The following is a 27,113-nucleotide window of genomic DNA, read 5'->3' on the forward strand; positions in this document are numbered from 1 at the left end:
AAATGGAGGAATTAAAAATTACGTTTGCAAACTGAAACCAAGATACAAATGTTTTTGTCGTAATAAAAAAGCCTCAACTAACTTCTAGGTTTAAAGGAGGTCATGCTCTGTGGATACACTCCCCCACTTGGTTATTTTAAAGCTGGTTTACAAAATCAGGTGTAAAAAATATGGTTTTGAGTGAGCTTCAGCTTCATAGTTTGTTCCAAGTTAGATAAATAGTCCCTTTGCATATGAGTTAAGATATATTTGCCAATTATTTCACTCAATTACAAAACACGTAAGAAAACTATAAAAATGAATGTTCTTTTTTATACAACAATGCTCAGGTTTTGGTGGCAGCTGTCACTAAAAGAAAAACTTTCTGACTGGGGGGGGCAGGAGCAGAATGCCATAATATAATTTCTAATTGCCTCATTTTCTGTACTGTGGTCCCTTCGTGCTTCCAATAAAGGGAAAGAGGTGATTTCTGTTGGCTTTGCTTCGTGCTTCAGACACGTTCCAAAGAGGCAGCGTGCGGGGTGGTGCCCGATGCGCCCAGGGCGCTCCATGAACCCAGGGTTCGGTCGCTGGAGCCGCAGGGGACACGCACCGGCAGCGCTCCCGCTCCGGATTCTCACCGTGAAATTTGGCTTCATGGAAATGAACCTTCAGCTTCCTCCGAAGCCACACGGCCCCTGCGTTTGTCACGGCAAAAGGCTAATTTTGCAAAAGGAAGAAGCTTCCATCTCTAACGAGGAAGAGGAGTCCTTGGCATGGTGGTTTCTTTCATCAAATCCTCCGTTTGTCAGCTGTGGGAAAGCTGCAGTTAACTTCACAGAGCGGAGCTGCCGCGCGCTGCTTACGCACCGGGAGCTGGTTCGGAGGGCTGATGTCCTTGGGAATTGATGAAACCATCACTTTTTAGTGGGGTATTTATTGTTTGGAGCTTTACCATGAGCTGAAATCATAAGAAATGTTTTAAAGGCAGTGTTACCGCAGACCGCTCGAGTAATTTAGTGCTCAGGGTCACATCCTGGAGGAAAGGGGCGAGTACCAGAGCGGCTGCGGCCAGCTCGGCTGTCGGCAGGTGCTGCTCACAAAATGCCCGTGGCTACAGTTGTCCGTGGTCGGGCTCCCTGCACCCAGGGCTGCGGGTTTTCGGGATGTGGATGGGTGCCAGCGTCTCCTCTGCAGCGGGAGGGACCCTGCCTGGGGCGACTGCAGAGAAACAGCAAAACAGAGGTAAAAGAATCCCCCGGTGGTCTCGTTTTTAGAACCTGTATTGCATTTTTGGATGCTTTTTGACTTCTGTATAAAATAATAAAAAATAAAATACTCCTCCTCGCCGTATGTCTCAGTGAATGGGTAATCCCATCAGGGACGGGGTTATAACCATGCGTAATTACTACGTGGTTGAAGAGAAGAGGAGTTAATGAGTCCCTTTGCCGCTAATGAACTATTTTGGATTTAAAACAGCCCTGCTCCATCTGTTACCCAGCTGACGTAACATTTTTATTCCCCCTTTAAAGCGAAAAAGTCAATTCATGGCATTTCACCGACCCGATTTCAGGACTCGCCCTTCTCGCCGGGGACGTTTTGGCGAGGAAAAACCCCAAACGGTGCCAAGCGGTGCCAAACCAACCTCCCCGCGGGCTGAGTCCTCGCAAACTCGGTGCATGAGAGGCGGGGGGGGCGTGGCGTGTGACGGGCGTGTCCGGGGGCGGGACGGGCGGCCCGGGGCGGGGCCGGGGGGCGTGTCCGGGGCCCCGGGGGCGCGTCCGCGGGCGCGGGCGGGCGGCGCATTGTGCGCGGCGGCGGCGGCGGGGCCGGGCCGGGGCCATGGAGCGCTGGACCGGGCGCGTCGCGCTGGTGACCGGCGCCTCCGTGGGCATCGGCGCGGCCGTGGCGCGGGCGCTGGTGCAGCACGGCATGAAGGTGGTGGGGTGCGCCCGCAGCGTCGATAAGATCGAGGTACCGGGGCGGGGGACCGGGGGCACCGGGCCCGCGGGCTGCCTGAGGCCGGGGAAGGGTGGGGGGAGGCGGGCCGGGGGTCCTTCGGCGGTCCCGGCCCCCCGTGGGTCGGTCCCGCAGCCCTGCGGGGGGGCTGCCCTGGCGCTGTCACCGAGCCTTGGGGGGAGGGTTTCCCCCTCCCGGAGGAGCAGGGATGGTTGGTTGGAAGTTGTCCGAGGAGCAGATTCAGGTTTGGGTGTTTGTTTATTATTTCTTTAATTATTTTTTTTAGCTACCTCTTGTCGAGGTCAAATACAGCATCTGGCTGCCTGACCCTGCGCTCTGAGCAGCGGGTCTGGGCTGGGAAGTGTTTAAGGGTAACATTGAACCCCGCTCAGGGTGGGGTGTAACGTCCTTCTGTCCGCACGCTGGCGCTCAGGAGATGGGACGCTTTTATGAAATAACGCTAAAATAGGGTTTCAGTCCTTTAACGTGCTGTTTACCCCTAGGACAAGCATCTCTAGAGCCAGGTCAAAAACCTCGCGGCGTTGGCTTAAAACTAGATGCTTAAAAGAAATCACTCCTGTGGGACCCTTTTTTGTAGTTGGATGTGTCTGTAGGCTTTACGTCGCAATGGCACGGGCTAAAGCTTATTTACTTTTTAGGGAGTTTCCTCTGAGGGAGGAAAAGAGTTATAGTCAGCTTAAATATTGTCATCTGGTTGTTTGGTGCCTGCCGAGGCAGAGGAGATCTGTATGAACATCCAGCGTTCGTATTTCCTTAGCAAAGGTGATAAGGACTTACTATGCACAGTTGACCACATGAAGAATAAATTGTCCAAAAAAATCATGGAAAACAAGGCTTGACATTGCTGCTGTGGCTGAGAAATGGGGTTAAATAAAGAAACACTCAGAAGAAACAAAACTTTTTCCATTCTTCATCATGAATCAGACAGATACCACTTGCAGAGAGGAGAAAATACGCCAACGTGACTTATTTAACTGTCCTTTGGGGCTTGCTTCTAATTTTGGACTTCCCAACGTTTTGATAGTGTGGGTCACAGGGAGAGCCGAGCTCTCCAAGGGCTTTCCCACGTGCCACTGACGGTGTTTAATGTAATTCCATAGCCTGGCTTCATGAGGCTCTTGTAGCCTCACGCCACCTGGTAAAAGATGCTGTAAAGGATGCTGTTGTTTCCCATTCCCTTCCAAAAAGGACAGAAAAGCCATTGCCAATATTGCCGATTCCGATATTGCCCTTTCTTTGGATTTTCTTTTGAAATCTTTTGATTTTCTTCAGTAAAGAAACTCAATGAAACTTGTATTTTCCTTCAGTGCTGCAGAGGAGTTTGCTTCCTTTCTGAAGCCTGAAAGCCTTCCTTCCTGAAACTTTTCTGGTGAAAATACAGTATAGATTTAAGGAAGAGCGGTCTTTTAAAGGCTTTGCCTTTTTGTTTGAGTCTGCACGGAATGCAATCACATTTTCTACGGGTGATTTATCTGGGTTGCACGGTACGCACGTGTACTGAGCAGTGCTGGCTGCTCGGCATCTTCCAAGTCTCTTGTTACTGTTGTGTTTCAAAAACTGGTGTTTAACACCACAGCTAATGTTTGTCCCAGCTTCGTTTTTTCCTCCGTCCTCTCGAAGGACCGGATTGTGTTTGCAGCGCGTGGTCATTTGTTTTGGTAGGTGTCTGGACTGCGTTTTGTTCCATGGCTATTCTGGTTTTATTTCTTGTGAAGCATGTTGCCTTAAAGAGGAGGAAAATCCCAGAGGTGCTGCTCACTCAGGGAAGGGAAGGTGGTGGAGCGTGAGGTGGTCCGGGGTCGCTCTGGGAACAGCTCCATCACCTCGGACTGGCTGCCAGGGACTCTTGTGTCGGCACAGATGAGGCTTCTTACCAACTCCTGCCATGCCTTCAGAGCAGAGTTGTTTATGATAATTAAGCTTTCCTCCAGGAGTTTCACCATGTGGGTTTTTTTCTTTAAAAAAAAAAAAAAAAAAAGAAAAAAGAGGAAGATATTCAGGCTTCAAACTATTGAGCTCACGCTGGGACTTGGGACTTTGGACACGGCTGTAAGGAGCCATCTGGAGGAGCGGGAGCTGGCGTTGCGTGCGGGGGATGAGGGTGCTGTGTCTGGCACAGCACCACCAGGCCCCGTCTCGGGAGCTGCTGGTGGGGCTCCTGCCCTCTGGAGGGGCTTCGGATGCTCCGAGCGGTGGGAAGGCAACGGGAAGGTCCGTGCCATCGGTGCTTCGCGAACGTGTCGTTACCTTGGTTAGTTATTGTATAACCAGATCTATCCACAAAATACACTCATCTGTTCTCTCCGGCTGCTGATTTTCCAAGTCGTGGCTGGTCGGGAGGTGGAGGACGTGCAGGAAGCCGCGGTGGGGATTCGAAGGATGCGCTAATTCGGGGAGAGCGGCTCACGCGTAAGGGGCAGGATGGGGGAAGTGGTGCTGGTGTTCAGGGCTGGGGCACGGTGATGGAGGGACGAGAGGAAATAAATATGAAGGAGCTGAGGGCTTGGTGTTGCCAGATGTGAATAAAGGAGAGGTTAGAGCATTGCGGCCGTAATTGCTGCAGGACAAATCCTGTTGCTGTATAAAATGGAATAATTTGCTAAATACCCTGTGGATAACAGTGTACAGAGGAGCAAACCCAAAAAATAAGTCAAGGCAGCTTGAAATGGAATGAGTGCAAACGGTACAGTTTAAAACCAGGAATCAGGAATACAGTACTCATTTTGTAGCACAAAAGCATATGTTTTCATTAATGCTATGCACTAGTCATCCATTTTTTAAGGTAAAGTGGCTGCAACCACTCTAGATGGTGGTTTTATAACCTACTGTAAACTGGTGACTGAAAGAGTATGTTGTCTTGTGGGGAATTTAACTCGGGCAATAAATGCTATGTCAAGATTTCTTAATCTCTTGAAAGATCAGATAAGGGCTTGAGGCAAGATAATGAAGGAATTGCAAAGTTGTGGTTTTGGTATTAAACCTGTGTCGCGACTCCAGTGCTCTTTATTTGACTTTTGAAATAAAAATGTTAATGGCTTACAAAACCTGTGAAAGTTTTTTTGTTGTGTTTTTTTTTTTTTTTTCCTCCACTGGCTCTCTAGAAGGAGAGGCACCCGACTTGCCTTGAGTTAGTGCTCTGGCTGACTTCAGTGCTCTCGTTTCAAAATTGGATTTGATTTTTCTTTTGTCACATCTTTGTGTGTCAGGCATGGCAAGCGCGGGCTCCGGCGGCTGGGTTTCCGCTCGGTAATCGTATCTGGCTGTGACCCTTTAAACCGCGGGGTTGACCCTGCTGCAGTCCGTGCTCACAGGCAGCCTCGTGTTCCCCGCTCGTCCCGCTGCTCGTGTGAGTGGACACTCTGTGTGCGTTGTCCAACAGTAACTTTTTTACAATAGTCAGACTTCGAGGAATAAAATATGATTAAAATGGCTGTGTTTTACTTTAGTGTGCCAGGAGATAATTTGGGTTGAAAGCTTGTTTTAAATGAGAAGCCTGGAGGTACTAACAGCTGTCATAGTCTTTCTGGCATGTGCTCTCGCTGAGTGTTTCCTGCTCTTCAGATACCTCCACGCGTTCCAAGTCAGGAGCGAGCATCAGTGCTTTAATGAATTAGCCAAGAGTTTTTAGCAGCTTGTAGGACCAGGCTTTGGTGGAAGCTGCTCCTTGTAGATGACCACCTTCACAGGGACCCCCTCGCTGATCACTTGGGTCTCCAGCCTGCGAGACTTGCTGGGATTTAATGACTTGCCACAGCTTAGCTGGTACTCCAGCCACTCCATCCCTTTTATACCCTGCTGTAGGGTGGCCAGGGGCATAGAATCACAGAATGGTTTGGGTTGGAAGGGACCTTTAAAGCTCATCGAGTTCCACCCCCTGCCCCAGGTAGTGACACCTTCCACTAGCCCAGGAAGCCCAAAGCCCCGTCCAACCTGGCCTTGAACCCTTCCAGGGAGGGGGCAGCCACAGCTTCTCTGGGCAACCTGTGCCAGGGTCTCACCACCCTCACAAGGAAGAATTTCTGCCTTAGATCTAAGCTAAATCTACTCTTTCAGTTTAAAACCATCACCCCTAGTCCTATCCCTACCCACACCGATCAAGAGTCCCTCCCCATCTTTCCTGTAGCCCCTTTAAGCACTGGGAGGCCGCTCTAAGGTCTCCCCGGAGCCTTCTCTTCTCCAGCTGAACCCCCCCAACTCTCTCAGCCTGTCCTCACAGGGGGGTGCTCCAGCCCCGCGAGCATCTTCATGGCCTCCTCTGGCCCCGCTCGAGCAGGTCCGTGTCCTTCTGATGTTGGTGCCCCCAGAGCTGGACCCAGCACTGCAGGGGGGTCTCATGAGAGCGGAGCAGAGGGGGAGAATCCCCCCCTTGCCCTGCTGCCCACACTGCTCTGGGTGCAGCCCAGCACACAGGTGGCTTTCTGGGCTGTGAGCGCACGTTGCTGGCTCACAGGCAGTTTTCCATCCACTAACACCCCCAAGTCCTTCTCCTCAGGGCTGCTCTCAGTCCACTCCTCGCCCAGCCTGGATTTGTGCTTGGGATTGCCCCGACCCATGGGCAGGACCTTGCTCTTGGCCTTGTTGAACTCCCTGAGGTTCACACAGCCCCACCTCTCCAGCCTGACCAGGTCACTCTGGATGGCACATCCCTTCCCTCCAGTGTGTCGGCCACATCTGTCACTTATTTTGTTGGGTTTTTTTCTTCTTTTTTTTTTTTTAAATTTTATTTTGATTCAAGTCCTTCCAAGTGTTGTTAATTCATCACTTAGAAAAGACTCCTCCGGAGAGGTGCGGGAAGTCAGCTGGCTCCCGCAGTCCTTCACATCGCTGCTGGAAACAGCCGAGCTGGCAGGGTTGTGGCATTGGGTTGGAGTGTCCAGAGCTGCGCGACTCCAGCGTGCCGGCCGGCTCGTCTTGTACAGCTCGCCCTGGGCTCCTGGTCTGCAATGGGAACGCCTCGTGTCCGCTGCAGCCAAATAACGAAGGGCCCGGCTGCTCCCAGGAGACCCACGAGTATCCCCAGGAGCAGCAGTACCTGGCTGCTCTGCCGAGGGGCAGGATGTTGGTGGGGGAACCTGCTGCCCTCCCAGAGCAGCGAGGCTGTGAGATCAGGGCCTTCGGGCGATGGCCTGCTTCAAGGCATTGGAGAGATTTAATCATGGATATTGTATTCTAAAAAAAATATTTTTTTTCTTTGTTGGGGTGTGGAGAGCAAGCTGTGCAGGAAGCAATAAACATGGTTTAAAATACAAGGTTTAACAGATTAATTCTAATGCATTTGTGACAGTTATTGATCAAAGGTAACATTTATAACCAGGGACTGCATTGTCAAGGTTAGATCTTGCTCAAGAAATAGCCTTTGATAAGCTGGGCTATTGATTGCAGGCTGGAGCGGTCCAATCTCTGAAGAGGTTAGTGCTCTCTTCGTCAAGCAGTGCTGTGACGGTGTGGGAGGAGGAAGAAGTAGCCGAGCCTTCCTCGTGGGAGCTGAGCATCCCCAGTAGCCATTTGTGGGCTGGCTGATCACTTCACCGATCGCTGCCTGGGCCTTAAGGTGCAAGGGAGGTTCTCGACCCCTTCGGCGTTCCAAGGTGGTTAATTAATGGCAAAATGGTTTCGTAGTACCTGAATGTGGAATTTAATGACGTTGTGTGCAGATCACGTTGATGGCTTAGAGGTCAACTGGTTAAAATTTTGGCCTCCCCCAGTGGGTGCCTTGTCCATGGGGTCGAGCTGTGGATGTCCCTGCGGTGCCAGGTATCCACGGTGGGGTCTGTCCTTCTCCCCTACAGCCGGGCTGGGTTTCACGGGGCGTTCCCGAAAACACAGGTTTCATCTCTGTGCTTGTGTTGTCTTAATCTTGTGACTTAAAGCAGCGTGCTCATGGCTGAATGCAAGAGGTGTGAATTTTGGTGCCTGGCTCTGCGGCTCCCGTCCTCCCTGTGGCGAAGGTGGATGAGCCGCTGTCCCCAAACGCTCGTCGTGGACATTGTTGCTCCCCATCTCCTCTTCCACTGGACCCGTCGCTCTCCCAGCATGCAGGCTGCAAAGCTGCTGGGCTGTGCAATACCCCAGTGAATTCTTTTTTTAAGGCAGGAGGAGCAGTTTCAGGCAGGATAATCCAAAGGCACAGTCCCCGTGTAAATGGATGACCTTCAGAATCTCCTTGGCCTCTGGAAGGTCTTGTTTTGTGTTTGGCGAAGGCCTCCCCTCGGGGGTGGTGGGTACTCAAGGCCTCTGAGGTGCTTTTATTGCCGTTTGTCCCTGACCAGATCCTTTCCTGATAAATATGAAAGAGATCCCATAATTGCTGTCCTGAGTAGGGGGAACAAATGCTTCGTTGTCCCAATGGTTTTCCTCAGCCTTGAAGCTCAGGAGGTGCGTGGGGGAAGGGTTGCTTTTAAACCAGGTTGGATTCATCCTCCTTTCCCCCAAAACATGCTTTAAAAATGTCTTATTACAGCAGCCTCCCTTCTCTGCTTCTCTTCTGTTCCCTCTGGCTTTGTAATAGAGTAGCGATACTGGGGTATGTTGTGCTCGCAGCCCTAAGTAATAACTGAGCCTTTCCTGGAATTTTTGGAGATATGGTGGGGTGCTTGTCCTGGCTCTGCCTTGCTGTGTAACTAGGCAGATCAGGTCACTGTCCCGTGCCTCAGTTTCCCCATGTAAGATCCGGCAGCTGCTGCTCTGGGGAGGTGGGGGAGCTGTACGGGAGCAGCGTTCAGACACGGAGCGGGGTTTCTGCCCTGTGTTTCGTGTTTATGGAGAGTGTCCTGGGGCAGGGAGGTCTGGATGCAGCCAGTGCTGGGGAGTAAATATGATGGTGGTTTTTCTAGGGCTTGTTAATAGTTTAAGGCCCGCAGAAAGTAGCAGTTGTGCTAAAGTCAAGCTTTAACCCTCGCTCCTGCCAGCATCCATGTGGGAAGTGATAATGGTAATTTCCTGGCTCACAATATCGTTATTTTGCCTTGGTCGGTTCTGGGTGGGTTTACGCCCACCCTGGGTCTATAGGGTAAGATGGGACCAGGGTGCTTGCAGGAGCAGAGGACTCGCAGGATTGGTGGTCTTGCTCCTTCAGCCCGACTTTTCTCCCAGTTAGGCTCGTGCAGATCAGCTGCAGCTCTGCTCAGCTTAAGTGGGGATTAGCATCGGCATAGATGTGAGTGGCGCTGAGCCTGCCGTGTCCAGTGGCGTTGGTACAGATGTTTAATTGCGGCACCTGCGGCTGCGCGGGGATGGAAGCGCTAATCCCCGCTGCCGCCTGCTCCGGCCGCGGCTGGGCTGGGGCACGTGGGAGCCTTCGTTGCTCTTGTCGGTGGGTTGTACATCTGCAGCGTATTAAAATTCAGGACCCATCATCTGAATTTTGGTTCTGGGGAGCATTGGGAGCTGGGGGGGAGGCCTGCTCCTCTCCCAGCATGCGTTAATCTGTCTTTTCAGAAGAGGATTCGTTGAGGATTACACGGGAGCTGATGAGGCAGAGATGTGTGGGGAGCGCGGCTCTCGCCCTGCCCTCGCAGCAGGAACACTTGCTGCTGTGTGGATGGTGCTGGGGGAGAGCGGGAAAACACCCAGCTCCACGAGCTTTTGAGAAAATCCAGGACTGTGCTGTGGGGTGTTGAGAGGAGAAAAGACCGATCTCCTGGTCTGATGGTGGGGACCTGCTATTCTGGAACAGCTCTGGGTGACAGCGGCGGGTGCTTTGCGTGTTGTGTCGCAGCGAGGTGTGGGGCTTGGCCAAGCTCTGGAGCGCAGCAGCCGCAATCAATGCTCAGGTTTTCCTGGGCCCCCAAGCTCAGAGCTCACACCGGTGGGTTATCATCTACTGCTTCTTTGTCTCACAGGTGGGGATGCTGGGGCTGGGAAGGGGGAAAAAAGCCCCTTGGTGAGGTTGTGACAGAGCTGGGAGCGGGTCCTGTCTGTCCTCAGGAGTGCTCCCGAGTCTCACCCACAAGGTACGGCGATATACTCGGTTACAACATATGTTATTCAGCGTGGGCATGTGCTGATGGTTTCCATGGACCTCTGATCACACCCTAGATCTTCAGGGTATTGCCAGGCGTCTCCACCTTAGGTGGAGTTTGATTTAATTAAAATAAATGAATATTTTTTTTTCGACTCCCTGAGCATAGTGGAGGTGTGCTCGCCTGCGGTGGAGATGACACAGAAGGCATGTGCCATGATCTGAGGGTGGCAGGCTGAAGCTCAGGCTCGGCTCTGCCCTCAGAGTGGTGTGTTTGCAGGTTGCCTTGGAAATCCATGCGTGAACAGGCGGTGATCCAGCCTGTCACACACGACTGTTGGGTCTGCTCTGTGCTGGCACTTGGGTGTCCTGGAGCTGTGTGGTCTTTGAACCCTGCAGCCGAGGGCTGGTGGAGGACCACGGGTGGCTGCAATACAGCAGCTTCAGTCTTAATAAGAGTGCTGGGGTATTTTGAGGAAGGAAAGCATCTACGTGCCTGGCTGCGTGGGAACCTGCTTTATGCGTGTTGGAGCTGAAGAGCAGGCAGGCACCTATGATGCTTGTTTTAGGATAGTCATACCTCAGAATAAGCAAGAGATATTGCTCTAATGAGCTGTCATCGTAGGAGCAGCGTATTTCCTCCTCCCCCACGCCAGCCCGTAGCAACGTGATCTGAGCAAGCAGTAAAAAAAAAAAAAAAAAGTGCCTTCAGCTTTGATGTAAGGAGCGATTGTTTGAACGACTTAAGGTAGCAGGAGACGTTCAAGGCGGTGTAAATGGGGCAATTTGGCTTGTATGTATGATGGTGGAAATTCAAAATTAAGCGAGCTAGAAAAAAAATAGTCTTGGATGTTTAACTGCTGAAAAAGTGCAGGGAGGAGAGAAGGCTTGGAAAAAAGCAGCGTGAGTCTGGAGCAGTCTGGGAGGACAGTTGCCAGTACCAGGACGACATGACTGCTCAGCCAGACCCTTGTGTGGCCGGGAGTCTGGCTTCAACGCCAGGGGTGGAACCAGCTGAGTGGCTCCCTTGGGCCACACTGCACCCACGGGCAGGAGGTGGCCCATACAGAGCTGGTAGGGTGGGTTTGCTGGGCAAAGGGCAGGTACCGTGGTGACGCTCAGTGTCCAGGGCCTGGGTAGCATCCGGGAGACACCCCGGGCAGCTGATGCCAGGCATACGCCAAGATGTAACTTTGCATGGTCTCTGGTAAATCGTGGCAGCTCCACGGGTGTGAGGAGCCCAGTGGGAGGGAAGGCTGCCGTGCCGTGCCAGGCCATGCCATGCCGGGCTGTGCTGTGCTCTGCAGCCCTGATGGTGACCACGGTGACAACTACCTGGCTGGGACTGTTACCCCTGTTACCTCTCATCAGTCTGCTTCTCGCTGCTGGAAGTTGATTATCAGCAAAGAGGTCCAAGAGCTTCCCCGGGGTTTTATTCCCTTCTCTTCCACAAAATGAGATCTGATTTGTCTGGGCTATTTATTACATGAGCGCTGATTCTGTGTGCTACCTGTGAGTCTTTGCAAGGAACAGCAAAGTCAGTACATTTGGGTGAAAAAACACATACAGGGACTTAAATTTCATCCACGTTTTGATCACTTTTTCTTTTGCCTGTGCTGAGAGGTGGGTGGGTTTCTGGAGTGGTGTGAAAGATTCAGGCTGCTCTAGGAAGGGGCTCATTGTGAATATCTCCATTTTACAGATGGGGAAACAGCTTCTGAATCTTGCTCGTGGTCGCAGAGCACACTGTGGAAATAAACCCGTCTAGTGCTTTATTCACTATATATCTCTTTCTCTATTATGCTTTTGCAGTGGTATTAAAGCTTAATTAAAAGAAGCTTCAAACTTGCCAATCAGTAAAATGAAAGGATTTGTAAGTTCCCAGTTTTCTTTAACAACTGTGATGCCGTTCGTTAGGGTTTTTCTCCTTCATTTCCTTTAGATACCGAAAGTAATTGGGGTGACTTTGCTTTCTTTCCAGTTGGTTTCTTGGTACAGCTATGTATTTAAGCATAAGCTAAATCAGTAGGATGCAAGTACCTGTGATGAATGGCAGGTCAGATTAAAAATTACCTAATGGTTTCTTCTGGCTTTAATCTCTCTGAACTAAATGTGTCTGAAGTTAATAGGATGGTTTGCCAAATAAAGCCCTACGTGACTCTCTTCTTTTTTTCCTCCCCTTAAGAGTCCCTTTAAATGTTTATATCAATTAGTTTTGTAAAACCATTTCACCAAGACTGAATCTAAATGCATGGCACTGTGCCCTTTACAAGAGTCGTAGGCACAAAGAGCATTAACCCCTTCTTGGGAGAACTGATGTATTCTTAACATGTGGAAAATGTCCCATAAATGTGAGGTATCCTTTTAGACCTTTAAAAACAGACAACTAAGTAATATATAGTAAGCATCATGACCATTCTTCTTCGTCTTTTTTACACGTAGGTGGGTGTTAGGTGCTTTTTTTCATTTGCTCATGCATTCAGCCAACACCACTGGAAGCTGAGATAAATCAATCAGTGATGTCAGTGGAAAAATTGGTGCCTAAGCAAGAGACACATCGCAGCCCATGTATCTAGTACATGCTGCTGTCCTGGCTCGCCATATCACATGGGTAGTTCAGATGCCCATCGTGGAAAGCCGGTCTTTCACGTTGCAGAACTTGCTGGGTACTATGTTCATGCTGGGAATTGTATTGGAATTACTGGGGCAAGGGCTTGCACCCATGGCAGTGAATGGCTCTAGGTTAAATGTTTTAATGCGTAGGGTATCTATTTCTTCTTTATGTTGCATTATCCCAGTTTGTACCAGTAGCTATAGCATCTGACTGTCCATTTCCGAGCATCCAGTGATAACACTGTGGTACAGAGATGCTCAGGTCTTGTTTCAGATCTTCATCTTCTGCTGCTGGAGGTGCACTGGCACTTGTCTGTCTTGGTGTTGTATTATGTAGTCACTCTCAAGTTGCTTATGAAATCTGGAAAAGCTTTTTTCTTTTTTTTTTTTTTTCCTCCTTGTGCATGTGGTGTGCATAAAGTGGAATGAGCATTAATTGAGTGACTTAACGGATGCTCTAAAAATTATTGCAAGCTCTCTAATTCAGAGTTGCTTTACATAAGTCTTCTCTCGCAAACTTGCCCGCAGTTGATGTTTCTTTGAAGAGCCTGTGATGACTCTGTATCTAGAGATGGTTGAAGCACCTTCAGCTCCGCCTGGATGTCAGTGGTGTTCAGCACTTCATTTTCAAAGAGAATTTGTTAACACAAGTGTAGCCTGAAAGATGAAAGGATCCACGTTGAGTCTTGTTTGAGGCGGTGAGAAACCAGACAGGAAGAGAAGAATCTTGAGAGATATTTGATTTCTCTGGTCAGTTGTGGCAGAGAAGCCTTTCTCCAAGCGAGAAAGAGCTTTCTCATGGTGTATTTAAGACATAAGCTAAGGAGACTGGCTGGGAAGACAGGATGGGCAGCTCCACCACGACAACCACTGCTGTCCAGAGCACCCCTTGTTTCAGCTGCTCCTTCATCTGGGTTGCTGTGCTGCAGCCCGTGGTGTTTAGACCCTGTGTGCCTCCATCGAGGAGCTGTACTGAACAGTGAAGGGTTTCACCGAATAGCAAAAAGTGACAGCTGAACGTGGAAACGGAGATATTGAACTCGGCATTTCCCTCTGGGCTGTAGATGAGCTTGTCTGTCCTTTCCTGTCCATGCTGATGGGCCGTTCTTCCTTCCAGCCAGCTCTCCTGGCACAAGTCCTCTTTTGGGAGATTCATCCCAATCCCTCGTGCTTGTATTTCTCATCTTTCAAAATCATTGGCGTTGCTTGATTAGAGTTCAGCAGGGCTGAGTTCTGCTGGACAGGTTCCTGCCGTCAGCTGTAAGCTTTCCTCCCCGCAGCTCTGGGATGCACCATGGCACTCAGCCTCGGGGTGCGATGGGTGCCCTGCTTTTGTTTTCTGCCTGTGAGTACGCTGACTTTGAAAGACAGCACCCCGCTTTGCCTGCAACGAGCACGGACACCCGCAGTGAAAATTAGAGGCACCACTGGAAAGAGAACTCAACCCAGCTCTTGTTCAAGCAAACTAAGCGTGGCCTGGCAATTGCAGGAGGTGCCAGCACACCAGCCCTCATCCAAGAGCAAATTAAGACCATACTCCTGGCCATGACCTGGTGAACTAGGAAGAAAAAGTGCCAGACCTGAGCCGTGGTACTTTACAAGCAAATACTGAACGGGATGGATCCCTTAGCGGAGCGCTCGAGTTTGGGCAGTGGGATGGAGAGGGCCCTGAAGCTCTCACCTTGGTGCCAGGTTATGAAGAACATGGCTGAAGGCCCCTTGCCCATTTTTCCCTCCTGTGTCTTTGCAGGAACATGGCCCCATCCCTGGAGTGGCTTAGCACCTTCCAGCAGCCCCTCATACTGCTTTTAATTTTCTAAATGCTGCTCTTGCAGATTTTTTTCCCCCAACTGTTTTCTCACATGTGTACTCTGATCTTTAAAAAGTATATATTTTTCTATTATCAGCACATAATCAACAAGATTGCATGTGTAGCAAAGTGAAACCAGCCCCGGGAGGGTACAGAGAGGTACAATTCAGTCCCAGAGGCACCTTTGTTCTCTGTTGGGCAGAAACATTGTCTAGCTCAGCCCAAGCAGAGCTCTCCAGAGAGCATGATGCTGTCGGGATGTATCGATGTCCAGGCTGAACTCAGCATGCCCGTCCCCTTCTCGCTTGGTGCTGTGAGAGCAGTAATAATTCTTGTGTTGCTGCAATGCCTTCACTGAAGTGGTACCCAGGAAGGAGAGCAGCTTCTGGACCAGACCCTTAGACCTGGGCTGGTTTCGGCTTGCGGTCTGTGAAAGCTGTGAAAAACAAATCAGAAAAGCTTAAACTCACTGTTCAGGGACTTGGCCCACCTCTGCAGTGGTCTTAGGTATTGAGAAAGGTTGAAAATTATTTACTGAACAGATCCACTTGCCCCCGAGTAACTAAAATGAATGTGCTTGGGGTGCAGGGAGGCATTTGGAGGTCCTGGCTTGTCTGTCCCTCTCCCAGTGAGGATGCTCAGCCCTGCTCTGTGTAAAACTTGCCTAAGAGAAAGTGGTCACCAAAAAAGCCACTGGTGAAGAGCACACTTTATGATTTGGAGTTGGGAGCCAGTTCACATCTTCACGTGGATTTTTTTTCCCATTTTTGGACTTTGTGGCATCTAACCGAGTTGCCAGCCCTCCTTGTACCCTGAGGCACGCAGCTGTCCTGTGTTGTGCTGGCCAGGGAGCAGAGAGCCAATTCTAGCAAAACTTCAGGAATCAGAACCTGCAGGTTTCTTGGGCGTGCTGGCATCTGATCTGTGGGATGGCAGGCATTGGAGGCCAGCTGGGTGGGAGCTGGGCCTGTGCTTTGGTTTGGCATTCGCCAGGTCCCGTGGTGTTTGTGAACTGATGCAGCGCCACGAGCGGTCCTGCCAGCCTGCACCCGGGGAGCAGGTGCCGTGCTGTCTCCGATTTTTTTTTCTCTTTCCACTTTCCCTTATGTTCCATGGTTTGGTTTGTTTTTTTCTTTTGTCTAATGTTCATTTCAGAATTTGGACATCGGGCTGGCTGACACACTCTGCTGGGTGTTTTGGGGGGCAAGTCTGCCCCTGCGGCGGATGCTGAAAGACCAGCTCTGCTAAGTGAAAGGGACAGGCCACCCTGGGGCTTGCTCACTTCCACTGGGAGAAAGACACCTTCAGTGCTCTGGTTTGTCACGCCCGCTTTCATGGGAGTGAGCTCTGTCCAAGACCAGTGTGGCTCTCCAGGCTCCTCTCCACGTCGGTACAGATGGTGGAGCTGGTTCCAGCATCTGCCTTCTCCAAAATGTGGGAATTGCTCCATGTGTCTTCCTGGAGAGCCAGGAAGGGCTGGGCCAGCCTGGGAGGTGATGCTGCACATCATGGCAAGCAAAAAAAGTCAGCATCCCTCCAGTGCGAGCTTCCCAGTGGTGGTTTGGGCGGCCCTGGGTGCTGCTGCTGGTGCCCCGGCTTCCCCAAGTCCTTATTTGTGACCAAGGCTGGGTGAGCTCCGGGGCAGTTGCTCTGCTCCGGGCTCAGATGGAGCTGGGTTGTTCGGCAGCCGCCTTCATGTGCAGTCACCGTCCCGCGTCCTCTGCTTCCAGCCAGGCAGTCCTGTGCTGGGCCTTGCTCCTCCTTTTATAAACGGCTGTGAATTGCAGGCCTTGGTATGCAGGGAGGAGCCGGAGGAGTGGGAAAGCTGCCTCTGGCAGGAGGAGAGCTTTATTGCACCCGCTGAAATGTCACGTTGGTGAAACCGCCGTGAGCGACGGCGTTCGAGTGATTTGGTGGACGTTTGTAGCCAGAGTCCATCTCTCCGCAGAAACCAGACATCACGTGGCTCTCGCCTCGCGCTGGAAGCTGTCACTGTCGCTAATATGACACATCAGAGATGAGATGCTGCTTCTCATTAGCATCAGGGGGTAAAGGGCATCCTCCAGAGGATTTGGTGTGGTGGCTGCAGCGTCATTAACACAGGCAGCCAGCAGCAGCTCTTGGCCTTTCATTTGCTTTATATCATCTAGTCTGATAAAAGATCTGGATGTTTGGAATAATTGTTGGTAATGGCTAATGAGGAATTGTCAGGCATGCGATTGCCACGTCCTTTATCCGCGCAGCAGTGGGGCAGCCTTGCAGCCTGGTGCCATGGCAGTATTTATTTGTATTTTGCCAGCACCTGCTCACCTCGACCTGTATTGCCTGGGGTGATGGATGAGCACAGAGTGTGTCCTCAAGTTTAATAACTTAAAGGCTGAAGCGCTCAGACTCTCATGTATATCGATATTTCTTTTTTCTTCATTAGCATTTACAATGATTCTTCCCTAGTGCCTGCTTTTAAGACAGGCTCAACGGGAAGCCTGCGGTGTTTTGTTAGCCCTGGGGTGTGGTTTTTAAGCAAATGGCTGGATAAGCTGCTCCACGAGGAGAGGAGGCTGATGTCTGTTTTCTTCCTTCCTTTCTCTTCCCTAGAAATTGGCAGCCGAATGCCAGAGTGCTGGCTATCCGGGGACCCTCATCCCATACAAGTGCGATCTCTCCAACGAAGAGGAGATCCTGTCAATGTTCTCCGCCATCAAGACGCTTCATCAAGGAGTTGATGTCTGCATCAACAACGCGGGGCTGGCTCGCCCGGAGCCCCTGCTCTCAGGGAAAACAGAGGGCTGGCGGACGATGATAGACGTGAGTAGTGCCACTGGGAGAGCGGAACTGTGCTAGATTTTTATTTCTTCTGGCTGCCAGCAGCATTGTCCCCATGTACTTATTTCACGTGTGCAGAGCTCAGGACCTGCTTCCCATCTGGCTCTGACATGGCCCAGGTTTGACTGGGAAGTGGAAAGACATCATGCACTGCTGAGCCACGTGCTTTCACCTTGGAGTAGGAAAACATTCAATACCTTCAGTAGCATTTTTTCCTTTAGCTCAATGGCCTTCTAAATGGTGATGAGCCTCACTTTTTCTTTTTTTCTTCAATAAAATAGGAAATTGAATGCCAAGCATTGGCTTTTGTAGCTAATCCTGTTAGTGGTAACAGTGGGTTGTAAAATGGACAGATTCTTTTTGTTTTAAAAAGCTGTAATGCTTTTTGTCTTTATAGCTTAATTTTCTGCCCATAATCTGGTTAGAGCTGGATGTGAACGAGGCAATTTCTTATGCCGAACTGGGAGTTTGTGCAAATTGTCCATGCCATTTCCCAACAACGCTTCTCCCTGGGTGTTGCTGTCCTGAGGTGCTGCTGTGCATCTTTTGGGGACTTCACCATCTTTTGTCATTATGTGATGGCCCTTTTCTGCACACAGCCTCAGCCGTGGGGCCCCGGGCCAGTTTGCGTGCCCTTGCAACGGCCCTTTTGTACTGGCTTTCCTGCAGCTCTGGCTGGTGAGATGCTGAAACAGGAGCTGTTCATGAAGATGGTTTTCCCCTCCTGTACTTTTGTGCATGAAAGCATTATCCTCATAGGAACAGGAGTCGAACTCGTGGCTTTGAGTGAGCCTTGTAGCACCTCCAGCAGCTATGAGAGCTAGTCCTAGTGAAGGAAGAGACATGTCTATTTGAAAAGTTGCTTGAAGCTGTAGGCTTGGGGCCGCTACGTCTGACAGCGGAGTCAGCCGGGATCTGTCGGCTCCTGCAGCAGCCAGTGGCTGTTCATCCAGCAGTAGCTTCAGGGGCTGCGTAAAGCAAAACAGAGGGGCACATGGAGGCCTCAGACTCCTGCTGCCAGGGCAAGAGCTGCCATCTCCTGACTAATTAAGTTCTTGTTAGGATTTTGGCCGCTCTGCTGGCTGCTGTGACTGCAGCCAAAGTAAGCTCAGCTCAGCTTTGTCTGCCCAGCCAGGCTTTTGTGGGTTGCCCAGCCTGGGTCACTGCACAGCCGCATCTCCCAGTCCCTGGTTGCCATGGAATCTTTAAAGAAAATTAAGTGAAGTGTAGCTGAGACTGAGCTGGTGTAACGCAGGGCACTTCCCAGCCTGTCTCACTGCAAGCCTGGCCCTGCGGGTCGCCTGCGCCTTGTAAACTCCTTGTCCTGGTCGCTGTGATCGTGCCTTGTGTGGATGCCCCTGTGGATGCTGCGTGTCCCTCACACTTGTTCGTCTTTGTTCTTCTGACCTTTTGTTCTTCATAAGGTGGGCAGGCTGCAGGGGATACAGCATTTGCCAGCTGAAGGCCCTTCCCCTCTCCATGCTCCCTTCCTCGGCTGCTCAGGTGGGAGCGCTCCCTTTATGTCACCTTCCACCACTTTTAGGGAGAAAGATTTTGGAACAGGGATTGTCCTGTATGAGATGCTCCAGTGTTGGTATTTACAGTGGCTCAAAGTTTGGGAGAACTGTGGGGTCCCCCTCCTTGTGGGTGCTGCTGTGTGCACCCTTTGGAGGTCTTTCAGGGTGATGGATGGAGTGAGAGGAGAGGCAGGGTGGTGGCTTCACACGGGCAGCATTAGGAAACCAGGCCAGGGACATGTTTTATTCCCAGAGGTGATCTGTATGGCTCTATCTGCTCTCATTGCTTGGCAAAACTGCTGCTGTAGCACTGGGAACACTGAGACACCCAAGGTTTCTTCCTGTACTGGCAGATTTTTTCCTCTCTCCAGCTTCCCCAGCAGCTGGTGGGTTTGCTCTTGACTTGTGTGTAATTAAATAACACTCACACCTCTAATGCAAAGGTGAAGCCCTGGGATGCTCCAGAGCCAAACGCTTCACCCACCTCAGCCTAGGCAGCCTGACAAGCCTGGGCTTTGCTTTTTAGCCTGCTGGTAAGCGGTAGAAATAGCTCAGGGTTTTTCCTTTCACTCTGTGCCCCTGTTTTGTAGCTGTAACCTCCCTGCCTGGAAATCTACTCTCCAAGCATGCCATGGCTGTGCAGGCGCTGGTGTGGCAGTGGGGACTGGGGAGGGATCTACAGAGACAGCTCTCTTCCCCACTGTGGCAAGCCAGCCCCAGGGAAACACTCGCCAGGCCCATTTCTCTTACATGCTCTGAAGCTCTCGGAGGGTCAGGACGGGGGAAGGTTGCCAGCACCTTTCACGGGCCACTGGTCTTTGCAGAGCTGAGCGGGAGCAGGGAGGCTTCTTCCAAAGGTCTCTCGGAGAAAGGTGTTAGAGAGCAACACCATTCGAGATGCTGTTGGAGAGTTTCAATGTGCTTCTGGGCTGCTAGACAGGAAAAGTTTCTAAACAGCCATCGATCTATTGATTTAGGAGGCATTAGGGCCTTAAATTAAAGGCATTTTTTTCTTTTTGGTAAATCGATTTTTGTTTCCATGCATTTTTTATGAGCTTTGAGGCTCTGTCTCCTTCCAGGCTCCCCTCTCAGTATACCTATTCCATAAAATTTCTTGCTACACATCTAACAGTCGAAATCATGTTATCGTTTACTTATTCCTCCTCTTTTTCTGATGTTCCAGCTCCTTATTGTCTGCTATTTATTCCCAAGGGGGGAGCTGCTTCTCCCTGGGCTTCAGGAGTCTCATGTTTAGAATCGTGTCTCCGTTGCTTAACAGCAGCGCAGAGCCCAGCCAGCAAATTCAGTATGTGTGCAGGAGGGAGCCTGTTACCGCAGGCAGGTTCTGAGCCCATCACCTTTTGGTTCACGGCTTCCCCCTTTTTCTCTCCACTTGTTTGTGAGGTTGTGCTTGACACGAGGCTGGAGCAAAGTCCTCCAGCTGTCCCCAATCCGCACAGGAGTAGCCAGGGCTGGGTGCTGTGTACACACTGACTCCAGGCTCTGGGATTTGAACGGCTCCTTCATGTTTTACCTACTGACCTTTACAGCTGGGAATTCAAGCTGAACTTTCCATTTGCAGTGTTCAGGGCACAAAGGACTGCAGCGCACATCCTCTCGCTCCTCTGGATGCTAAATGGGTTTGATTCTTCTTGGCATTATTCATTGACCAGCAAGGCTCTGTTCTTCTTGCTTTTATATACCATCTGTGCAGAGATATGTTTTCTGTAACCTGCGTTTTTAAATGTGCTTAGGAGCTGGGATACTCATTTTGATGCCTTAGAAAAGGCTGATTCTGGGAAGTGAAATGCTCAGCACTTCCAGGAACAGGATCTTTTATATTCTCCCAACCTGGCAATTGGAACTCATTAATTACGAGAAAATGTGCCTTCGTTGTTTCTATTGCGTTAGCGCACACCCGCGGCAGTCGCGGACCAGCTGCCTTGTGCAGCACGCTGTGCGCAGGCAGAGCGCAGATGTGCTGGCCATCTTTGCTAAGGGACCTTTGAACCTTTTGTTCTTAAAATAGGAACGAGGCTGAAAAATGTCTTGTGTGGCTATTTGTAACAACAGCCTTTAGATTGTTTCTCGAAGTGATACAGCCCTAAGCCTTGTTCGTTTTCCAGGCACGTTTTTAGGTTCCTGAGTGCCTGTTCCATGTTTTGAAATGGGATTTCACCCAAAAATCCTGTGGGTGTTATCAGGAAGAGGCAATCCCAGCTCAGCTGCCTTCCAGCCAGTTGTTTTGTTGTACCAGAGTGTCTTATCGTACAGGCTCTGGACTTTCCCATGTGGCTGGTTGATTAGTATCTTGCTTTGCCAGTAGTTGTCAAAATGTTGTAACTCTACCCACGCAAGGAAGCATTGCTCAGCGTGAGTCACGGCGTTGGAGCCGGGTCTCAGGCTTTAGGCTGATGTTACCCTCTAGTGGCCTGCGGAGATGGAGTGGAATCAGGGAGCGACCGCACCAAAGACACGGTTGCCTGGTGGCTTCAGGGTGTCTTGGGACAGCGAGGAAAGCGGGGATGCTCCTTGTCACAAAGGTTTTTTATACTAACAGTTGCCCAGATCCATATCTGAAAGGACTGGCTTCTCACTTGGTTAGTAGATCAGACTGGAGTGGGTTACTCCTGCTTTCCTTGCCCACCTTACTGCGAAATCCAAAAGCCTTCAGATGCCCTGCCTGCCCTGGGCTTCACTCCATGCTGAGGTGTCACTTCTGCTGACATGTCTGCTAACTTTCTTCCCTGCACAGCCAAGGTAAATCTTCAACCTGGTGCCAGGCAATTTACCTCTGTAGTTCCAGGTATGATGACTGAGGTATCCGGCAGTGACCGTGTGCTCAACCAAAGTGCACTCAGATGAGGATGATGACTCTACTTGTTGTGTTGCCTGGGTACTCCAAGATCAGATAAGCATGCTATTTATCTATCGCCAAGACAAAAACTCACAAGCATGGCCTCTAGTAATGAACAGAAAATAATGACCGAGACAAAAGCAGTGACTGGAATATCCTTCAGCTGACCCCACTCATCCTTTGTGTGCTGCTCAGTAATGATATCTCTCAAATCCATCCCTTTCTGCCTCTTACTTTCTGGTCTCCAAACTAATGTTCCTCTCTTGCATGTCCTTTTGTGCTAGCAAGTCCTAATTAGCCTGCCCCATTCTCATTTATGAGTTTCACAGCGATGATAGCCAGCATATCCTTCACTCGCTGTCCACGTGGTCTTGTTCCTGCTGCTCCTCCCGTTTATAGTTGCACCTGACATCTGATTCATCAGAAGTTTAGTTCTTCCTGGATATTTCGTTCACAGCAGTGGTTTTAGACCTGTCTGGCCCGCTCATTTAGTTAGCAAAGTGACGTGCCATTAAGTAGGAGCTGCCAGCATGCCCTGCTTTGAAATGGTTACAGCCTTTCCAGAGGGCTTCAGCAAATGCTTTCCACCTTTCAGCCACTTTTCCAAATCTAAACCACTATAAATTTGAGCAATTAGCACTGCTGCTGAGGCAGCTTGCTCAACAGTCTTGCACACACCTCTGGGTGCTTTGTATTCCAGCTGGGGGAGTTTCCGTACCTCCGTCTTCCTGGAAACTTTGACTCTGTGTTTTATGGTCAGCAAATGCTCAAGGCATCTGCGCATTAATGGTGGCACATTGCAGATACAACTGAGTCTAACCAAGCCACGGTGTGCTGGGAAGTGCTGGTCCAAAGAGCAAGACTCTGGAAAGCTCTGGATCCTGTGCTAAAGGACTGGATAAATTGCCATGTCCTTTCTTCCTTGGCCTATCCAGTTAGGGCTGAGGAAAATGTCAGTGGACAGTGTGACAGATTTCATATCTGCAGGGTTACTTACCCACTCTGGCCTTCCCCATGGCACAATGTGATCTTTGGCTTCATTTGTGCCTGGGGAGCTCTTTGCTGGCCATGTGGTTTGCAGTGCCTCTGAGTGCCTGGCTCTCTGACAGGCAATATCTGGGGATTTCCTCATTAACTACCTGACCTAATTACCTGCTGTTAGTGTCCTATCAGCTGCCCAAACACCAGTGTGCTCAGTGCTGTACAAAATAAACAACGTTGTCTCCTGGACAGAGTGCTGACTGTGGAGAAGTGGGTTTGTTCTCCTTTACTTCGCACTCTACCCTCACACTTGCCCATAAAAGGTTTAAGTCTGTTTATTTCTGGCAGAGGCCAAGGCTGTCTCACAAAACCAGGTATCTGTGACCCCCCTGCCCACACCCCCTGTGACTGCAGCCCCCAGCGTGGGCAGTGTGATGTAGGGGGTGCATATGTGCATTTCCCTCTGTTGGCATTTGCGGGAATTACTGTGGGTCAGGGACTGGAACCTGCGTCCACGGCTTCGGGCGTGCAGGGGACAAGTCAAAGGGTGCCAGGCAGGGCTGCTGGTATTAGTATTTCCTTCTTTTCTCTTCTCTCAGGTCAACGTAATGGCTGTGAGCATCTGCACCCGAGAGGCTTACCAGTCCATGAAAGAGAGAAACATCGATGATGGGCATATTATTAACATTAACAGGTACGCAGTGGGGGAAATGGGGAATCAGCCACGTGGGCTTCCTCCTCCCCGCCTCGCAGAGAGGATTTAAGCAGTGGAGCTTTGACCTTGGAGCGCGCTGATGGTGCCCAGGAGGGGTTTTCCAAGGATTGCAACAGCTGATTTTCAAACCACTTTTTTAACCTCTGCTGGTCTAAATGCAAAAAAGACTGAACCGGGGGGAAAAGGGTAATGCCAATCACTTGCAGTGGTGTAAGGTTGAAGATTGAAACTTCTTGACCAGCTACAGAAAACAGCTCTGTCGAGAGGTGGTGTGCATTTCCTGCAGGAGAGGGGAATTCCTCACATAGCCACCATGTCGCTGTCTCTTTCTGTGTTCATTATGGTGGTTGGAATATCCTGGTTTTTCCTTCTTGGGACTCTGCTTGCCTCCCCACCTCTCAGCACTTTCCTTTCTGCTCTCTCCTCAGCATGAACGGCCACAGCGTTGTGCCACAGTCAGTGGTGCATTTTTACAGTGCCACCAAGTACGCAGTTACAGCCCTCACGGAGGGGCTGAGGCAAGAACTCAGAGAAGCAAAGACTCATATACGAGCTACAGTGAGTACTGTGGGCTCTCTTCCTCTCTCCTGCTTTTGGGGGTGGTAGAGAGCTGGCAGGCTTTATGGGGCAGAGGAAAACAGGTGAGGAAATGCAGAAACTGGGAACATTCAAGTCCTGGGGCCAGCTGTCCCTGGCCACCTCTCTTTCCCAGGTAGAGAAGACTGGGGGCAGAAGGCACGGCAGCAGTGAGATGTGTCAGGGAATAAACTTTCTGGGTGCACAAAGTGGGCGGTTGCTTCTCTGGGAGCGAGTGGGGCTCATGGCAGCAGAGGGACGCAGACAGCTGGGCTGTGTGCTCTCATTCAGAGCTTGCATCTAGGGAGTGATGTGTGTTAATTTGCATTGCAAGCTTTTCCATCATTTTCTTTGCTTCTCTGTCCCTTTGGGGCATGAAGAGGGAAGTACCCATCAGCGGTTCCCCAGAGGTACCTGCCACAACAATCATTAAGGCAAAGCCTGCTCACTTAAACTGTTCCCCTAGAAAAAGTGTGGGGAAGGAGAACAATAGAAAGGGGGCTGGATTTTTTTGGCTTTTTCAGTGCTAAAATGTTTTCTCTCCTTCTATTCTTTTACTGAAGGGGAATTACAAATCCTATTAGGATGTGCTCTGCTTTTTTCCAGTGTATATCTCCGGGACTGGTGGAAACAGGATTTGCTTTTAAACTTCATGATAATGACCCTGAGAGAGCTGCTGCAACCTATGAGAGCATTCGGGTAGGACATGGACAAATGGAGACGGAGGGAAGTGGCTTTGATTATAGTTTAACAGTCTCTCTGCTGGCTAATAGCACAAGGAACTAGTTTTGCTGAGTGCCCAGTGCTTTCCAGGATGTAATCAGCATCCCCCAAGTCTCAGCACTCAGACCTCAGATTCTGCACTGATTTTTACACACTGTAGATTTTCATTCCACTTCAGTTTCTGACTCCCTATATTTTTCTTTTATTTTGACATTCCTGTAAATAATTATCAGTCAGCTTTGACATTTGGCAGGCTATGGCTTCTTTATTGGAAAGATATAATAAGCAAACATGCCTACACAGGAAGAAATGCGAGAGCATGTTGTCTTGCAGGTGGCTAGCACAGGATTTCTTGTGCTTCTTCGGTAATTTTTGATGAGGATGGCAATGCCCGACCTGACAGAATTCCTGTGTCAGTAGTAAGATTATTCACAGCAAATGGAGAATTATCAGCACCAGACACGTCCTTTGTTAAATTTTTAATGGATTATTTTTTTCCTGCTTGCTTGCATCTTTTTGACATGCCCCAGTGACACTGTCGAAACTCATTATTGATGGTTAGGAAAGGAGTGATCTTGTGGTTAACTTTCTGCCCTTTGACTGAGAATCTCTTTCCTGTCTTTCCAGTGTCTGAAAGCTGAAGATATGGCTAACGCTGTCATATATGTCCTCAGTGCCCCACCTCACGTACAGGTAGGCTGTGGTTGGGCTGGGGGACTCCACGGTGGGTGGCTGAAGGTGGAGAGGGCAACTGCTGCCCTGACATTTGCTAATCAGCGTTGCGGGCGCTGTATCAGCTGTGTGCTTAGCGGAGCCTGGGCTGGGGATTAGCAGTGATCACGTTTTGTTTACCCTTCCCTTACGGCAGCTATGGGATTGCGCTGCTCACGGCCCTGCGGATCCAGCAAAGGCTGCTCTGCCTCCAGAGAAGGACTGCATGAGGCAGGGGGAACCAGAGGGGTATGGGCACACTCTGCCCTTTTGGATGGTGCCATCTGAGATTTGCAGACAGTCTTGCAGCTGGGTCAGGTTCTGCCAGTTGCCAAATAACGTGTTTGTCTGATCCTGCCGAGCGCTGTGCACTTCCCCACGGATGGTGTGAGGTGCTTGTGCTGCCAGAGGGATTTCCTCCTGTGAAACAAGAAATAAATGACCAGCTTTGAGCTGGAGCCAGGAGGAGGCAGGAGCAGTGTCAAAGTTTAGTATATGCAACATAAAAGTTTCTATTGCAAAAGCAAGCTTCGGTCATGAGAGGTTTAGCAGCCCCTCGCGTGAACTCTGCTCCCTGGGGCAAGATGTGGCCATCTCGACCTTGGATCGTTGTGATAATGGCCGCCTTGTCTTAAGAGGATAAAAAATCCTGCCTGTGGCTGATCAAGCAGTGTTTCTGTTTGACCCTCTGTGAGCAGGACCAAACTAAAGACTCGAACCATAAGAGTTTATAATCGGCCTCATCTTGTACTCTTTTCTGCGCGTGTTTGTGCCTGTATCCCTTCCGCTAAAGGCAGAGCAGTCACATACACCTTTATTTCTTTCTAATATCTCAGTTAAGCTGGCTTATTGCTAGTCACAGGAACTTTCTTCATGTGCAGCTTCCCACTGTAATGGTGCAGCATGGAAGTGCCCAGTGCGGGATTTAAAATGGACTCCAGTGTACCAGTAAAATCCTATGTTGGTCTCTTCCAGATTGGAGATATACAGATGAGGCCCACGGAGCAGATATCATAGCAAATGAAGAGGACTGTGAGCAGCACCGTATATCCACTCCACTTCGAACCCTCTGGCAATTTAGGGTGTCGTCGGCTGGCTAGCAACGTTTTAATCAAGTACCAAGGATCGTGTTTGAAGAATTCTTTTTCTCTCCCTCTCTCTGAGCTGGTGCTGGTGCTGAGCCAGTTTAAAAAGAAACAGTAGTGGGTCTCTTTCTCCCCCACTCCTTTCTGAAACTGCTTAAGAGTAAAATGTATTTGAAAATAATGCAGGGAAGTGGTTTGTGGAAGATTGTTGTCCCCAGGCTGGTTTATTCTTCCTTTTGCTTTCTTTTCAAGTTTTGTTTGATATTATTTGCTGATGCTGTGTCTGGACATAAGTGAAGTGGCACAAGATGTTTGCCAGCTTCAGTATGCTTAGGGTTTGAGATTTTCAGTGGATGTCATACATGTATCCATCTAATTTTTGGGTTTATTTTTATCAGATTGATTACTGATGGTAATGATGCATGTGGTATCTTCTATTTCTTTCATACTCCACTGCCCTAAACCCAGTGTACAATCTCACCCACCTCCCCACACCCACCTTTCCCATTCACATGAATCACGCCTGCCAAGTTTGAGGAAGTATAAATGTGTGTGCTTGCTGTTTCTCTTTCTTTCTAGGTAGGTAGGTAAATAGTTGGAGGAAAAGTACCTGTACTTCTGCAGGTTAGAATGATCATCTAAGTGGCATAGTTACAGTAAGAGTGAGTTGTTTGGTATTTTTAATAAAAACTAAATATGTGCTGTCTTGTGATCACCTCTATCCTTGGTATCATCTCCCAGCACTCTTGATGTTTTTGTATGTGATATTTGCATGCATTGACA

The 27,113-nt window shown here is 50.0% G+C and overlaps 1 protein-coding gene across 1 annotated transcript; it reads left to right on the plus strand.

Moving 5' to 3' along the window:
• The first annotated feature begins 1,821 nt into the window (after positions 1–1,821).
• DHRS11 (dehydrogenase/reductase 11) lies at positions 1,822–27,043 on the plus strand. The gene is made up of 7 exons (XM_074889913.1): positions 1,822–1,953; positions 16,938–17,147; positions 23,120–23,214; positions 23,664–23,793; positions 24,418–24,510; positions 25,162–25,227; positions 26,221–27,043. Exons 1-7 carry the CDS (start codon positions 1,822–1,824, stop codon positions 26,260–26,262), a joined length of 768 nt encoding a protein of 255 aa, XP_074746014.1. The 3' UTR covers positions 26,263–27,043.
• Positions 27,044–27,113: the final 70 nt, after the last annotated feature.

The sequence above is a fragment of the Strix uralensis genome, chromosome 20 (genome assembly GCF_047716275.1).
Source record: "Strix uralensis isolate ZFMK-TIS-50842 chromosome 20, bStrUra1, whole genome shotgun sequence".
Taxonomy (NCBI): Eukaryota; Metazoa; Chordata; class Aves; order Strigiformes; family Strigidae; genus Strix; species Strix uralensis.

What these genes read in the sequence shown, in the direction of transcription:
- DHRS11 (XM_074889913.1), top strand. Translation starts at nt 1,822, where the DNA reads ATGGAGCGCTGGACCGGGCGCGTCGCGCTGGTGACCGGCGCCTCCGTG. An exon ending in CAACCTATGAGAGCATTCGG is followed by an intron (nt 24,511 to 25,161) that starts GTAGGACATGGA and finishes CTGTCTTTCCAG; the next exon opens with TGTCTGAAAGCTGAAGATAT. An exon ending in GTGCCCCACCTCACGTACAG is followed by an intron (nt 25,228 to 26,220) that starts GTAGGCTGTGGT and finishes GGTCTCTTCCAG; the next exon opens with ATTGGAGATATACAGATGAG.